The sequence below is a fragment of the Pelobates fuscus genome, chromosome 6 (genome assembly GCF_036172605.1).
Source record: "Pelobates fuscus isolate aPelFus1 chromosome 6, aPelFus1.pri, whole genome shotgun sequence".
NCBI lineage: Eukaryota > Metazoa > Chordata > Amphibia > Anura > Pelobatidae > Pelobates > Pelobates fuscus.
Genome location: NC_086322.1, coordinates 210162782 through 210179260, shown reverse-complemented (window position 1 = coordinate 210179260; position 16479 = coordinate 210162782). Strand labels below are relative to the sequence as shown.

The 16479-nt window shown below is 43.5% G+C and overlaps 1 protein-coding gene across 1 annotated transcript; it reads left to right on the top strand.

The window, feature by feature from the left end:
* The first annotated feature begins 12393 nt into the window (after positions 1–12393).
* Positions 12394–15684, top strand: SOWAHB (sosondowah ankyrin repeat domain family member B). The gene has a single exon (XM_063458697.1). It carries the CDS (start codon positions 12584–12586, stop codon positions 15119–15121), a length of 2538 nt encoding a protein of 845 aa, XP_063314767.1. The 5' UTR covers positions 12394–12583; the 3' UTR covers positions 15122–15684.
* The last annotated feature ends 795 nt before the right edge of the window (positions 15685–16479 follow it).

Genomic DNA, 16479 nt, shown 5'->3' with positions numbered 1-16479 from the left:
GTCAGCGCTGCATCATTTCCACTTCCGGGTCATCCAGACGCCATTTTACCTGATTACTCCATGAGGTTTTTAAGCAGAGCTGTGTCAGGAATCCAGCCACAGGCTTTTCCGGCCTACCACCTTCTTTCTTCAATCCATCGCCGTGGATGGTGTCCAAGTGACTCACAAACTGTAAGTCAACCTACCCGTTATGCCAGGCATCAGTCCCACGGCACCATGCACGGGTCAGGTCCTCACTTTACGGCTGCATTTTGTCTAAGTCTGTTCTAAAACCATTGCATGTTCATGCATATCATTCGTTTAAACCCCCTACCGGTCTTTGGGTGTACTACAGGCTTCTTAGACATTATCGCATTTCATGTACAAACCAACGAACCACTGCATTTTCGCCTACACACTGACCCCTACCGGTCATTCGGTGTACTACAGGCTTCTCAGACATTATTGCATTTCATGTACAAACCATCGAACCACTGCATTTTCGCCTACACACTGACCCCTACCGGTCATTGAGTGTACTACAGGCTTCTCAGACATTATTGCATTTCATGTAAAAACCAACCTTGCTTCATTTAAACGATTGTCATTTCGGTTTGTGTTTTCTGGTCGGCACTTATTCATAGTATATTCTATGCACGATTGCTGTTCGCATTAAAATGCATATGGTTAAGCTATTCATGCTAACTTCTGTTTCCCTTCATACTAAGATTCGGTTATTCTGCTATGTATTCACATAGATCTTTTTCGTGAGTTACATTTCATCATTTCATGTATTTACATTTGGTTAAAAAGTTGCTTGGTTAAATAGACAGACCATTTTCATGCTATTTTTAAGGTATCACTTATTACATCAGGGTATGAAACCAGCTAACATTTCTGTATAGACATTGGACTCCCACGCTTACTGGAGTTTTTTTTATTTTTATAATTATCCATTTCATTACAATTAAATCAGCCTACGTTACAGGCCTCATTTCTTTGTTGTTAACCATGACACAAGGATTTAATTCCTTTTCATGCATACTCGGGTTGAATCACACGTACTGATCCAACCAATCATATGTTTCCTGCACAGTAATCGGTTAAACTTTCAAATACTTATTTTACACGATCTTAGGTTGTCTATTTTGTTTCAGTTTGCTTATTATATATATATATATATATATATATATATATATATATATATATATATATATATATATATGGTTTTAATAATAATAGTTATTTTATTTTACAATGCAGATATTACATGTATATTACTGTTATGGTTAGCCTACATTACGGCTCCTTTTTCTGTCATGCTCGTACGACATACCACGAGTTCAAGGACACGGTCCTATTTTCAAAGAGTATAATGGAGATATGATGTTATTACAACCATGTACATTACGATTACATGGCACTAACTATTCAGGCCATTTCTTATCATAATCATACGATATACCACGAGTATATAAGAACACGGTCCTACCTTCCACAGAGGGTTTCGGGTTGAATCACACGCATTGGTTCAACCACTCATACGTCACGTTACAACATTTTCTGCATAGATTGTCATTTCACATGGCATTGACAAACTCAGGCCTTTTCTTGACACACTCAGACGACGTAACACGAGTATTCAAGAACACGGCATATACGTCTCACAAGACTTTCGGTTTTTGAATCACACGTTCTGGTTCATACATTCATACGTCACTTTACAGCAACATTTATGATTCTGCATATTGTCACTTCACATTAAAAAGTCCCTTGCATTCCCAGATCAGTTTAGTGACATGCATATCATCTGATCACCTTCCATATATACACATTACACGGCCAATCCCCTGCTGCCAGGTATCGGACTCAGCGTAACGCTTGTCACCAAGCATGGGCAGTCATGTCACTATCATACTCATAGATTTTACACCTCCCACACATACTGCTAGAAGTCCTAATCTTTTTAGGTTTATCCAGGTTTTCATACCTGTCGAATCTCAAAACTTCATACATACTACCAGGTACGTAAGCCAGTTCACATACGTTTCATTCTTCTAGGCCATAGAGTACTGGCAAGTTAGGGGTATAGGCCCAAATAGGTACCTCCCTTCTTGGCATTTCTGCCTATCATTTAGTGGTCCGCGAGGCCAACACCCCGCCTCAACGTTTCGGAGGCAAACGCCATCGGGCCACACGTGAGTTAGCCGCCTCGCAATATTATAGAGAGGGCCTCACCTGTCACTCCCTCCCCCTGTTTTCTTTTACTATCACCGAGAGGCCTACGATTCCTGCCACTACGACGGGTGGCCTCAATAACCCCTCGCGCCAAGTCATAGACAGAGCCTCTCATAGCCACTTGGCAACTAGCAGGGCCTCACCTGTCACAAAACAAGATTAATTTTTTGCCTTTCAGGCCTAGTTAGCCTGCCAGTATCACCCCTGGGGAATCGGTCACTACACCCCTTACCATGGCTGGGTCGGCCGCTGCGACCCCTCCAGCACTGGTTGAGTTGCAATCACTTTCTCCAGCCATCTGTTTCAGGGCACATGCTAAATCTGTGTCCAAATAAAATGTAGCCCAAAACTATACTTAACATCAATAAACATTTCTGTACTTACGACATTACTGCCACATCATCCATCTAGACATTTGGTGGAATTCATTATCTCGGGTCTATCAGAAGGATTCACACAGGCCTCATACACATGCCTTCCGGAATCCTGGAATGTCCTAATTTACAATCCGCACAACAAACCCTACAGCGGTGGAGACACTCATAGCCAGGAAGTGGCAGAGGACTTCCTATGGGGGCCCTTCCAGTCCCCTCCGTTCACCACATGGCGGACAAACCCCATCGGTATTGTCACGGGGAAATCTTCTCACAAACAGAGACTTATCATTGATCTATCAACACCTCACACCTCTGCCACTCCTAGTCTGAACTCCCTCATATCCTCTGAGGAATTTTCACTGCAATATTCCACCATAGATCACGCCATTACGGCTATCATGCAGGCAGGGGCCGGAGCATGGCTCAGTAAGACTGATATCACAATGCTTTCAAGTTACTGCCTATCCACCCTACACTGTGTCACCTGCATGGTATCAAGTGGGCAGGGAACTACTATTTTGCTCACGTTTAACATTTAGGTTCCAAAGTAGTCCGGCCATTTTCGACGTATTCGCCGAAACCCTATGCTGGTTTTATTAAATATAGCCAGATGCCCTACAGTTATACATTATCTGGATGATTTCTTACTGGTCAAGGAGAATATTTCCCCTCCCAGTAGCCTAAAATAAACCATCAGTCTATTCGAACAGGTGGGTGTCCCAGTCTCCTCCACCAAGACTGAAGGACCAGATACCTTCATCACATTCCTGGGTATCATACTAGACTCAGCCACCATGCAAGCTAGCCTGCCACGCCCAAGGTAGAAAACATTCTGATCAACATAATCTCTACATACAACTCGGTACTTGCAACCGCAAGAATTACAGTCTCTGCTTGGGTCACTGAATTTTGCCATTCGCATCATACCTCAAGGCCGGGCTTTCATCTCACAACTCCTTTACATGTTTCCCACTTTTAGACATGATGGACACAGGTCACCCCTGGATACCCAAGCCACGGCAGGCGTAATTATGTGGAGAAAATTTGTAACCACCTTGAATGGTAAAAGCATGTTCCTTCCAAAATTGTCTGACTCCTCACCTACCATTTGGTCAGACGCGGCGTCTACCACAGGTTTTGCAGCAATTTTTCAGGAACGAATGGCTTTGGGGCAACTGGCCTTCAGAAGTTCAGGACCTGGAGGGATTTTCCACTACCTCAGCTCTATTTGAGATATATCCCATCGTGACGGTTGCCGTGGCATGGGTGCATTTATGGGCAGGTTCGTCTGTACGTTGCTACTCAGACAACCAAGTAACTTGTCACATTATAAACAAGGCCGATCCAAATCACTGACTATTATGAGATTCTTGAGGAAACTCACTTGGCTGGCTGCATGTCATAATTTTCTCTTGTTTTGTATTCATGTTCCAGGTGTATGTAACACTGCTGCTGACAATTTGTCTCGCTTTAATTTCCAGGCTTTTCGTCAAATACTCCCGTCAGCCGCACTCACAGCCACGAACACCCCACTATTCCACCATCTAGTAATGGACTAGATGCTATTATGCAACATAGCAGAACATTGTCCCTATTAGCACTGTCTACTAATACCCGGGAAACTTACGATAGAGCTTTCATTTGATTTAAAGATTCCTTTCTGAACACAACATCTTACAACCTTTCATCGTGACATCCTGGTTGGGCTTTGCTTCTTTTTGCCACCTCAAACTCAAACTATCATACAACACAATCAAACCATATCTGACAGGTATCCAACATCACATGCTAACTTTACAACCAGACAAATCAAGTGTCCTTCCACCAATTAAGAACATCCTTAGGGGTATTCAGAGATCCGAACCCCCACGTACGGCCCAGAGGCTACCCATAGATTTCCATATTTTTAAAGACTTATACAATTCACTAGATTTAAACCCTTTGCCAACAACACAAACCTCATCGTTAAAACCGCCATATACGTAGCCTTGTTTATGGTTTCTTGAGACCAAGAGAATTTACCGCCATCAGCACAACACAGTCCACTCACATCCTACTTCATTCACACTTAACAAAACACATGGACTATTATATCTTGACTCTGCCTCACTCCAAAACCAGTCAACATGCACTTTCAGTAGAGGTTAAGTACTATCCTACTCACAACAGGTGGAGCCCCGTCAAACTACTGGACTCATATACCCAGCATAACAACGAACCACCATCTCAACCACCACCTTTATGACACACGTCAGGTCTTTACTTACACAGCTGGGCCTCAAATCAGCTAACTATTCGGGCCACTCCTTCTGCATAGGAGCGGCCTCCACAGCATCCAGTGCAAACATTCCAGTTCATGTTATCAAGTCACTAGGGCGCTGGAAATCATCGGCTTACTCTAGATACATACCTAACCCAGTACAAGAAGTAAGAAATGCCTTTCAAGACATGTCTGGTTAAAGTATGTATATTGCTGGTATGTAATAAATTTGATTTTCTACTTTTGCCCTCTTTATTTACAGGCCTACCTCATCGTCGGTTCCGGCACACCACAACCGACTTGCTCTTTTAATACCATCCTACACTTATCAGTGTTTGTATCTTCTGTACTATCATGAGCCCTTAACACAAGTATTAAGGCCTTTTGGCCTGTAATTGTGGGAGGGGCGTATGACACACCTCTTCCCTACTTAAGGGACACCCCTTACCTGGCTCCATATCGTTCGAGGTCAGCGCTGCATCACCCTCCCACCCACTCCTCATTATTAACTCCTTTTCTCTTTACATTTCTTCTTGGTGGGCCCTCTTTATTTACAGGCCTACCTCATCGTCGGTTGCGGCACACCACAACCGACTTGCTCTTTTAATACCATCCTACACTTATCAGTGTTTGTATCTTCTGTACTATCATGAGCCCTTAACACAAATATATATATATATATATATATATATATATATATATATATATATATATATATATATATAAATATTTCTTTTTTAATTCAAAATATTAGTCCGTTTAGGGTAATTAAATTATACAGTAAGGCATGCAGACACAGACAATCTTACTGATGCACACAAATAGGCTAATTGACAGACAATCTCAATGACACACACAGACAAGGTTACTGGTACACACATAAATTTAGTACAGGCAAACTCTGATACATACAAGCTTACTACAGACAAGCTCAGTGCACACACATGCTCACCACAGACAGGAGCAGACACACCCATGCTCCCTACAGACAATCTCACTAACACACACACGATCCCTAAAGACAAGCTCACTCACTAGTAGGCAGGCACACACACAAACTCACTAGCAGTTGCACACACACAGAAGCTCCCTCACTAGCAGATGCACACACACACAGAAGCTCACTCACTAGCAGATGCGCACACACACACAGAAGCTCACTCACTCACTAGCAGATGCCCACACACAAAGACATCCAAACACACAGAGGCAGACATCCAAACACACAGAGGCAGACATCCAAACACACAGAGGCAGGCACCCACACACAGAGGCAGGCACCCACACACAGAGGCAGGCACCCACACACAGAGGCAGGCACCCACACACAGAGGCAGGCACCCACACACAGAGGCAGGCACCCCCCCCCCCCCCACACACACACACAGAGGCAGACATCCACACACACAGAGACAGGCAGATAGCCACACACACACAGGCAGACAACAAAACACACACAGACAGTCATCCACACACTCAAACAGACAGTCAAAAACACACAGGCAGATAGACAGACACACACACACACACACACACACAGGCAGATAGCCACACACTCACACACAGGCAGACAGTCACACACACACACACACAGAGACAGTGACACACACACACAGGCAGACAGTCATACATACACACAGAGGCAGACAGTCACACACACACATACACACACAGGCAGACAGTCACACACACAGACAGACAGACAGACAGTGTCACACACACACAGGCAGACAGTCATACATACACACAGAGGCAGACAGTCCCCCACACACAGTGTCACACACACACAGGCAGTCATACATACACACAGAGGCAGACAGTCACAGACACACAGTGTCACACAGACAGTCACACACACACACATACAGTGTCACACACAGGCAGACAGTCATATATACACACAGAGGCAGACAGTCACACACACAGGCAGACAGTCATGCATACACACAGAGGCAGACAGTCACACACAGAGGCAGACAGTCATACATACACACACAGACAGTGTCTCACACACACACACACAGGCAGTCATACATACACAGACAGGCAGACAGTCACACACACAGACAGGCAGACAGTCACACACACAGACAGGCAGACAGTCACACACAGAGGCAGACAGTCACACACAGAGGCAGACAGTCACACACACAGACAGTGTCTCACACACAGACAGTGTCTCACACACACACACAGGCAGTCATACCTACACACAGAGGCAGACAGTAACACACACAGGCAGTGTCACACACACACACACAGACACAGGCAGACAGTCATACATACACACAGGCAGACAGTCACACACACACACACAGGCAGTCACACACACACACACTGACCTGCTTCTTACCTCCGCATTCCTTGGAGCTCCTGGAGGCTGGTTGTTGGGGAAGCAGGGACTCCTTCCTGCTTTCCATGCTGCAGTTAGCCAGGCCCCCGCCGCACGCTAAGCCCCGCCCCGCCACACACTAGGCCCCGCCCCGCTGCACTCTAAGCCCCGCCCCGTCGCACGCTAAGCCCCGCCCCTGCCGCAATTTTTTTTTATAATGATCTCGGCCGGCCATGTGTGAGCTGTGCCGGCCGCCTGGCTCCCCCTGCTCCCATGGGGAGCACATGGCCGGGAGCCTGATCAGTTCTCAATGGGGCTGTCAGCACAGCCCCAGGTGCCGCGGCCCACCGGGAAATTTCCTGGTATCCCGGTGGGCCAGCCCGGCCCTGAGTCAACCTTTGGCACTCCACATGTTGTGAACTACACTGGTCAGTATTATCGCTGTACAAGCATTATGGGAGATGTAATCCTCTAGAATGAAAGCTCATTTCAGCAGGGCCCTAAATTCCTCTGTTCCTGTGCGTCCCACTCGTCTGGTTACAATACGTGTCTGTTAGTCCACCCATTGTACAGCGTTACGGAATTTGCTGTCACTTTATAAATATGAATAATAATAAATGCTATGGATTGCTACGATTATCTATATTGAGTTATGTCAATGTTCTTGCCATAGTGTTCTCAAGCTAAAAGTTTCTAAATCTCTCATATGAGCAACAGAATTAAAATGTTAGGCCAAATATAAACTGCGTCTGATATCTTTCCGGATTCTAATATTCTAGCCAAGAGTTGGCAATTTCATTTGTCACTTTTCTAGAATGGCCATTTTAGTGAATAAACATTTTGTCTTAGTTTCTAGAAAATAATTTAAAAACATATGGTTTGCCCAAAATTCTGTCAAATATTGAATATCAGAATATCAACAGTGGCTATTAACAATTAAATGTCAACTTTATTAATATCAAGAAATGTCTACAATCCAAGTTGTGAAAATATCTTTAGCTTTTTATCCCCCCAAATTTAGTGAAATCTGCTATGTTTGAATAATCTGGGATCCATTTTGCTTATTATTATTTTGGTTTCTAAAACACCAACATATTGTGCAGCGCAGTACAATGTTTCTGAAAGATTGCAATGATTCATATGCAATGTATACTTTCTACAGTAAGCAATTACCTCTAAATTAGCCTCCTGTTAATTCCCCTCAGGCTTCTACATCAGATTTGTGAAATTAAGGTCAATTGTTGTAAACATTAAGCAGCAGCATAATACAGTAAACAGAGAATGTTATTTACAAAAGCCTTCATGGTACAAACTGTGCACGAGAATTGCAACAGTAATCAGCAAACATTGCTATTGTTATCTGTCTGATTCTTGTTTTTCTTCGCCTACACAATCACAAATCACTTACAATGAAGTAAATTATAGGCAATGGCATGTCATAGTTTGTTCGGTGTAGACTAAATATTAACTCATTTGAGTCTTCTCTCAGTAGTTTGAAAAAAATGGAGACAACACATGCATTTCTAAGAAGGTTTTTTAAGAATTTATAGCAAAAAGGTATTTTATCTGAGCAGCAGCCTTTTATTGTATCACATGATTAAATGCTGGAATTAATAAGTGCCAAATAAAATATGAATGAGTCCCCAACGTTTCGTGAATAAATAATTATTTCTTGGCATGATCTGAATTCAAAATTAACTTTTAACGATGTAGCTAAAGCCGAGGCTAACTATAAAAATCCTATTTATAGTAGACAGAATAGCATATTCAACGGGACACTCTACGTACTACCATTTAATCTAATTGATTGGTTATAGTGCCTAAAGTACTCTGGCATTGCACCTCTATTCAGTGTTAAAGTATTTTGGAATCGTTTAACATTGAATGTGTGCGCCTGGTCTCTACAGCCCAGCCTCCACTGGAGAATGGCTAAGGAAGAGATTGCAATCTTCCTCAGCCATACCAATTCATACCAGCGAAGTGCAATGAGAACAGAAACCTCCCATTCAACCAATCACCACCACCCGTTGCTGCTTTGGCTAATGCTTCCTTATTAGTCTAAGCAGCACAGAGAGTACACACTATTGGGGACTATTGTGTAGCATTAAACCATCCCAAATGGTTTAACACTGAACAGAAGGACGGTGCAAGAAAACGCCAAAATATATAGGCCAGCAATGTTTATGAAATAAATTTACATTGATACTAATCAGACCTTGGGCCTGGTAGACTATCAAGGGAAATGTAGTTCACAAATCTGAGATACCAAGGTTAGCTGTCACTGGTCAATAACAACCTAGCATTTAACGTTTGTTTTACTTGTTATTTCTCCATAGTTATACAAATCTTGGCATGTGTGTTTATACTACATTTATGAAAGGGTAATATTTCCAACAATGCTGCATAGTTACTTAAAGGAACACTTCAGATGCCTAAATGTGAATGCCCAGCAGGAATATGTCCCTTTACATTTTATATAAATATCAGCAAATATGACAATAAGGTATCTCTGATTACTTTCCTTTGTCATAAAAAATATCTCCCAGAGAGGTGAGAAAGTCTCTCTCTATAAAGATTGTGGCGAGACCATCAAAATAAAAGTCCCCACAGTGCAAATAGAGAAACTAATTTTGTACACAGAACCAGCACCATGCTGATTAGACTCACAAGGGAAACTGTACAGTCCAATGTGGTATCTGGTCACCGGTCCTTTAGCTCATAACCCATGCAATCCATCACTTATCTGTGCTCATTTGCATGTCAAGCTCTGGGAAAGTTGTGGAAACATGATTTCTCAAGGTTTTGTGCCTAAGAGGGACATTCCAAAGTCCAAATTGAGATTTGCAGGTGATGCATAATAGTATATATTAATATTTATATATTATAATTAAATCAATACAGTATGACATTTTAAAGTTTCAAAACCCATTAATTAAACTTTCATCCAATGACAAGCAAGCTTTTAAAACAGGTTTGGCTAGTTGACATCACTAACAGAACCTGTTTAGAAGGTTATTTACTAACTTTGTGTGAAGAAACTACCCCTGTTATTTAGTTGCTTTCCCCCCCCCCCCCCTGTTCGGTAGATAAAACTACCGAATACCGACCACCCCCTGGCTCATTCCCTTCAAAGCAAACTGCCAATTAAGTGCTCTCTCTGTGTGGCCGCCGTTCGTATAGCCGAACGCCACGTGCAAGAGAAAACAGCAGCCATCTTGTTTGCACAAAAGGAGGCAGCGGTACTTGGTCGTCGAGTGTCTGGAACCAAAATCGGACACTCAACTTCCCAAACGCCGGTCAAACTACACAAACGCCTGCTTCCTTTCACAGACCAGCCAGGAGAGCGCTATTCGTTGATTTGTTCCCACGAACTAGGGGAACAAACGCTACCTATGAGCCACGGGAACCGTTTGTGGATTTATTCTTTTTTTAATATTTTTTTAAATAGACCGACCGCACAGCCCAATTTCATGGTCATGGTCAAATTAAGACCTCCATGTAACTCTTGAACCCCGGACCCGATCTGGGTGATTTTTGAATATTTTGGTCTCCCAGATCGGGGCTATCAGGGGATATGACTTTTGTGGGGTTCCCATGGAGTTTGGGGTACTTGCTGAGTTTTATAGAAATGTATGTTTTTTGTGTTGGGAGAAAATTGAGTTCAGTACAGTGCTTGACTCCATTATCTCCCCAGTACAGGGGACGGATTATATTACTGTTAGTAGGAGTGTCCTAGACCTGAAAGCCAATGTACTTGCAGAATGTATTTTGTCACTGTCCCCTCTCAGGTCCAGTGGGGAATGCCCCTGGAATATGTCAACATAAACCCTGTACATTATTAACTGCATATAAACCAGGCGGCTAGCCTAAATAAAGCATTCCTGTTATACCCTTCATCTAGTTCAGGCTGATGTTTGGGTATCTGTATACTTTGCTGGGAGAATATACTTGGATGCTGTGATTCATCTGGAGAAATGTTCAAATCAGCTCTAGCAGTTCGGGAGAAAATAGGCAAATGGGTATCTGTAATACCAGCGTTCGTTACACTTTGGAATTCTTGAGAATCGACTTGTGAATTTGGAAATTATGGGCCAAAATAACTGCGCTTGGAAATAGATTAGTTGACCTAAAATGTACAGCTCCCAGCTGCTTCATAACACTTTCAGGTTTAGTTCATAAAAGAATCACTGAAAGCAGCACGGTCACCTTCTGCTGAAATTGAATTGCCAGCTTTGCTTTAATTCATTCCACAACGAAAAATGTATTACATATATGTGGCTACTGCAAATAGTAAGTGTACAAAGACGTTTAAAGTGGACCCATTCAGATTTTAAAGGGTTGTCTCAAATATAACTTATCAATGATTTTCCGGTTATGCCAGCTCAAACTTATATATGTCCTTCTGGACATCTCATAGAATCTTCAGGTATGGTGGTGTAACACCTATGGAATACAGTGGCATTTCCACTGGTGCACCTTATAGTTCAATCAGTGGAACCCTTATCATATCCCAGCATTCCATGAAGACTGCTACAAAAATGCAAGAAATATTTAATGAACATCCCAGCTTTACCTTGAACAATTGCCTGCCATCTCACCTAAATACAGTTCAGCCTATGTGACATCATTTCATCATGGATTCCATCAAGCAAATGGTGGCAATGCTCTGTTTAAGTCCTTGATAGTAATATATTTAGTATTTAAATTATTTTGTCCACCTTCTGTGTGATAACCACAGTGTGCTTTGAATGTGTTTGATTAAACAGGCTTTCTTTTTTAAATCCATACTAATAGTCCAATAACAACATGGCTTGCTATTATATGTTATAATAAAGCATGTTAGCAGCAGGGCTGTGTAGATTCCTTTTACAATCAGTCCTGCTGTGGCTGTCTGGTCCTCTCCCACATTAGCTATGTGGCTGTCAGCTCCAGGTATGTGGGGAGAGGCTCCCAGCTCTGTATGAGGCAGTAGCAGAGTGCACCTTGTCGGCAGTGTACCTGGCACTGGGATGGACCGTCTGCATGCATTCCTGCGCTCCTCCCATTCACCTCCCCCTGCCCAGCATTGTCTGCCGCCGCTCACATGGGAGATAGGAAAGGAGGGAGGGAATTGCTATTCGTTGCGGGGGCTGGAGGGAGCACAGAGGGTGGAGATGGGTGTTTTAGAAAGCAAAGGCAAAAGGCCATTTTCTGCCCTTCAGCTCAGAGAGAGGAGGAGCCGGGAGAGCAGGTGAAACTGTGACTAAGTGGAAGTTAGGTCGGGGTTGATTAAAGTTCCTGCGCTCCGTCTGGAGCATCAGCAGTGCCATCAGAGCACCATGTTTGAGCTGTGCCGGTGGATTGGGCTGTGAGGTAGATCAGTCCTGGCTGTGAGGTAGACCAGTCCTGGCTGTGAGGATGGCCAGAGAGCTGAGCCAGGAGGAGGTGCTGGACTTTCTGTGTCAGGGCGGAGGGAAGGTGGCCAATGCCTCGTTGCTGGGTCACTTTAAGAGCTTCCTGAGAGACCCCCAGGCACCCCAAGAGCAGCTGCAGAAGCACAGAGACAGGTTCAAGCGCTATGTGAACTCGGTGGCCGTGGTCAAGCAGGAGGGGGCAGTCAAATACGTGGTGTTAAAAAGCAGGTACCGGGATCTGCTGGGAGAGGAGCTGCGCCCACCTGTCCCACCTGAGCCGGACAACCGGGAGGACGGCATCCGGGGAGATAGCCGGGGTCTGCATCCAGCTAACAATCTCCAGGAACACCAGGGGCCACCGAGGTGCCAGTCTGATGCCAGGCACATTCATGGCAGAGACCATGGGCAGCAGCAGGGTGAGTGGCTGGGGCACGGAGAGATACCTGTACATTCCCTGCCTGAGAGTAATGAGACTGAGATCCCTGAACTTACTGCCTCTGTAAATGGAAAAAAATGGGAAGCCCCAACTTACAGGGCACCCTCCCCTCACCGTTCAACGCCCCAACCCACCTACACAGCACCTATCAGACCACCACCACCCCAGGTCAGCTCCCCACCAGCCAAGCAATCCCCAAAAAACACCTCATTTATCAACATCAGCTCCCCACCTGCCAAGCACCCCACCATAAACACCTCTTCTCGCAACAGCAGCTCACCGCCAGCCAAATACCCCACGAAAACCACATCTTCCCTCAACAGCAGCTCCTTATCCTCCTCCCCAGCCCAGAGCTCGGATCTTCCTAAGGTAGCTACCCCAGATACAAGTGGCCCCTGGAGACATCCACCTGGCGGAGAGGACAGACCTGAAACGGCAAATCCTGCCTCTGTCACCTGCAGCAGGGATCTGAAAGAACAAAGACAAGGGTACATCTCACACAGTGAGTTTAATCCACCAAATCCTCGCTTAAATGGTAGATATCCCCAGGAGGTGCACTTTGCGCATGAAGAGCACAGTAACTATGTATACAGTGAACAGCATTCTGACAGCCAGTACCTGGAGCGGCCAGATTCTCCTTCCTCCTATTACAAGAATCCAGAGCACCCTTCCCCCTCCTCCCTGCTCCCACAAGAACAAGGTTTCACTCCTCCAGATGTGTTGCTAGAAGATTATCCTCCACCAAGCCCCACTCCTTCCCCTCCTTTGCATCAAAATGATATGCATGGTATGTGGATGTATGAAATGCCAATTTTTAAGAGTATAAGATATCAGCTGTCACTGCAGGACCTGGAAGACTTTGTTGACCAAGAAAGTTGTGGGAGTGATGGGAGTGACAGTGGTGAAGGTGGGGACTGTGATACAGAGCACAGAGATGAGGAAGACCTCTCAAGTGACTCCAACAATCAAAAGTGCCAGCCATATACTGAGAAGAAATCTGACCTTCCTACTAGGCACCCTCCAAGTAAAAAATTCCTTAGTATAATTGAACAGTACAATAAACCACAAACTGAGGACTCCATGGGTGTCACAGATATTGCTGTTGAGAGGAACATAAGTCCCGTTGTAGCCATTAACTCTAAGGAATCTCCATACATTGCTAAGTCTTTCCTCACTGATCAAGCACCAATCTTATTTGAATTGTCTCTCAGTCACCCAAAAAACAGAATTCACTCAAATATGCTGGAAAATATGTCATCATCAGATGATGAATTAATTGACAGGGATTACCGAAAAAGAAGGCGCCCATCACGGACAAAGAAACCGCCTAATCTTCCAGTGGTGGCCCCATCACCAGATATAGATAGACTCCTATTTACAAAATCTGTTACAAACAACAGTTTCATTATAAATGACTATTTCCCTGTTGAGAGCCAAATGCACATTGATGCACAGAATGTTTCAGAAGGGCAAACGGATACTAATCTTAAAAGAACAATTGCTTATAAGTCTTCTACAGTTCCCTTAGACCAAATGGAACATGACTGGATTGTTAAATCAGCCTCTGGTTCCTGGCTTCAAGTTTATGGCATGTTTAATATGGACCCGAATTTGGCTTTACGTAAAGATTTCATCTCTGGCTACACCGTTCTGCACTGGTTTGCCAAACACGGTTGTGTGGAAATGTTCCAGAAATTTGTAACTGGCGCCAAAAAGGCTGGGATCGAACTGGATATGAATGTAAAAACCAGTTGTGGATATACCCCTTTACACATTGCTGCTATCCATGGCCATTCTAAAGTGGCCACACTGCTAGTGGAAAACCTCAAGGTGAATGTGAAACTGAGAGACAACAGTGGCAAGAGGGCTTGGCAGTATTTAAGCTGCAGAACATCTGGAGAGGTCTGGCAGTTGTTAGGAGCACCGAAGGGTAAAACCATATTCCCATCTCGGGCTTTACCTGTAGTTCACAATTTAAACTTGCACTATGGTTCAAGCCAAATCAACCGAAAAACATCCTTGGCTGCCTTTCTTAAGCCGCAGCACCAGAAATGGAAAGCTAATAACCTCCCTGCTTTAAGAGAACGAGAGATTTACAGTGACTGAAAAATTGCCATTTCTATTATTGTAACCCATTCTGTGCCAGGGAGGTGTGCAATATATTTTTTTCCTACCTCTTGGATACAAAAAGTTAAAGGTACACTATAGTGTCATGAATACAAACATGTATTCTTTACACCAGAGTGTTAAAATTACTATTTAGCTCCCCGGCTCCCCTTATGTCACAAAACTTACCTTTTCTCCCATGCCCACTTGATGGCTGGCACATCAATCTCAGCTGATCTAATGCAAAACTCCTAGCTGCACCATTCAGCATCTCCCCATAGGGATGCATTGAATTAATGCATCTCTATGGGTAGCGTTCTGTGCGTGAAGACACTGAACGTAGGTGCAGCACTGGGATAGTAGGCACCTCTAGTTGCTGTCTGCGTGACTGCCAGTAGAGGTGCTCCTAGGCAGCAACGTAAACACTACCTTTTCTATGAAAAGGCAGTTCTTACAGTGCTCAGCCTGCAGGGACAGGCTACAGACACCAGAACCACTACATTAAGCTGTTGTAATTCTAGTGACTATAGTGTTCCTTTAAGCCACACTTCCAGATTTTATCTGTTTATATTTTTTCTTTTTCTCATTTGTTTCACTTTTTTCTTTTATATAATGTATGTATATTTGTTATATATATTTATTTAAACTGTGTATGCACTTAAATTGTCTTTAAATGGAATCTTAATTTTGTTCTACAATAACACTAGAACTGTAAAGCCAATCTTTTAGCACAATGGTTATGCAACTTACTATTTATAAGTGACTGTGACAGCATAGCAAGTGTTTCATGTCACCTTGCAGGTTGAAAATCATTTACTTTCAGCTGAAATGTAAGGATTTCAATGACACTCTGGAATGTACATTGTGACAGATGCATCCCATTATTTAGACTACCAGACTCAATTAAACATCACTTTTATGAGCTAGAACAAATACAATGTATGTCGGCCCATTCGTGGGCTGCTAGAAAAATTCTCTTACACATTTATAATACAACTGCTTCATCAATATAGACCTCTGAATCCATCTCATTAGCACACTGTGATAAAGGCCAAAGGTTCTTAAATGTTTAACTTGTAGAAGTATCATTGCAATGAAATCTCAACAGTTACCATGGCATTCTATATTACAGAGTGTACCCTCTGGGCGTTGAAAGGGTTATCTTGGACAGACTTCCATTTTCTCGATTAGCAATAATATCTAGAGCTTTATTACTATAGCAATCATGACATGCTGATAGATACTTGGCCATAGGACTGCGAGTAGGAAGATGATATCCTCGTGCAGCCACAGAGATGAATTGAATATGAATGATTATTTCTGACTTTGGAAATGATTGGAGGTTGTGTTTTTATATG

Bases quoted from the DNA above. Each gene is read 5' to 3' on its own strand.
- SOWAHB (XM_063458697.1), top strand. From the start codon at position 12,584: ATGGCCAGAGAGCTGAGCCAGGAGGAGGTGCTGGACTTTCTGTGTCAG.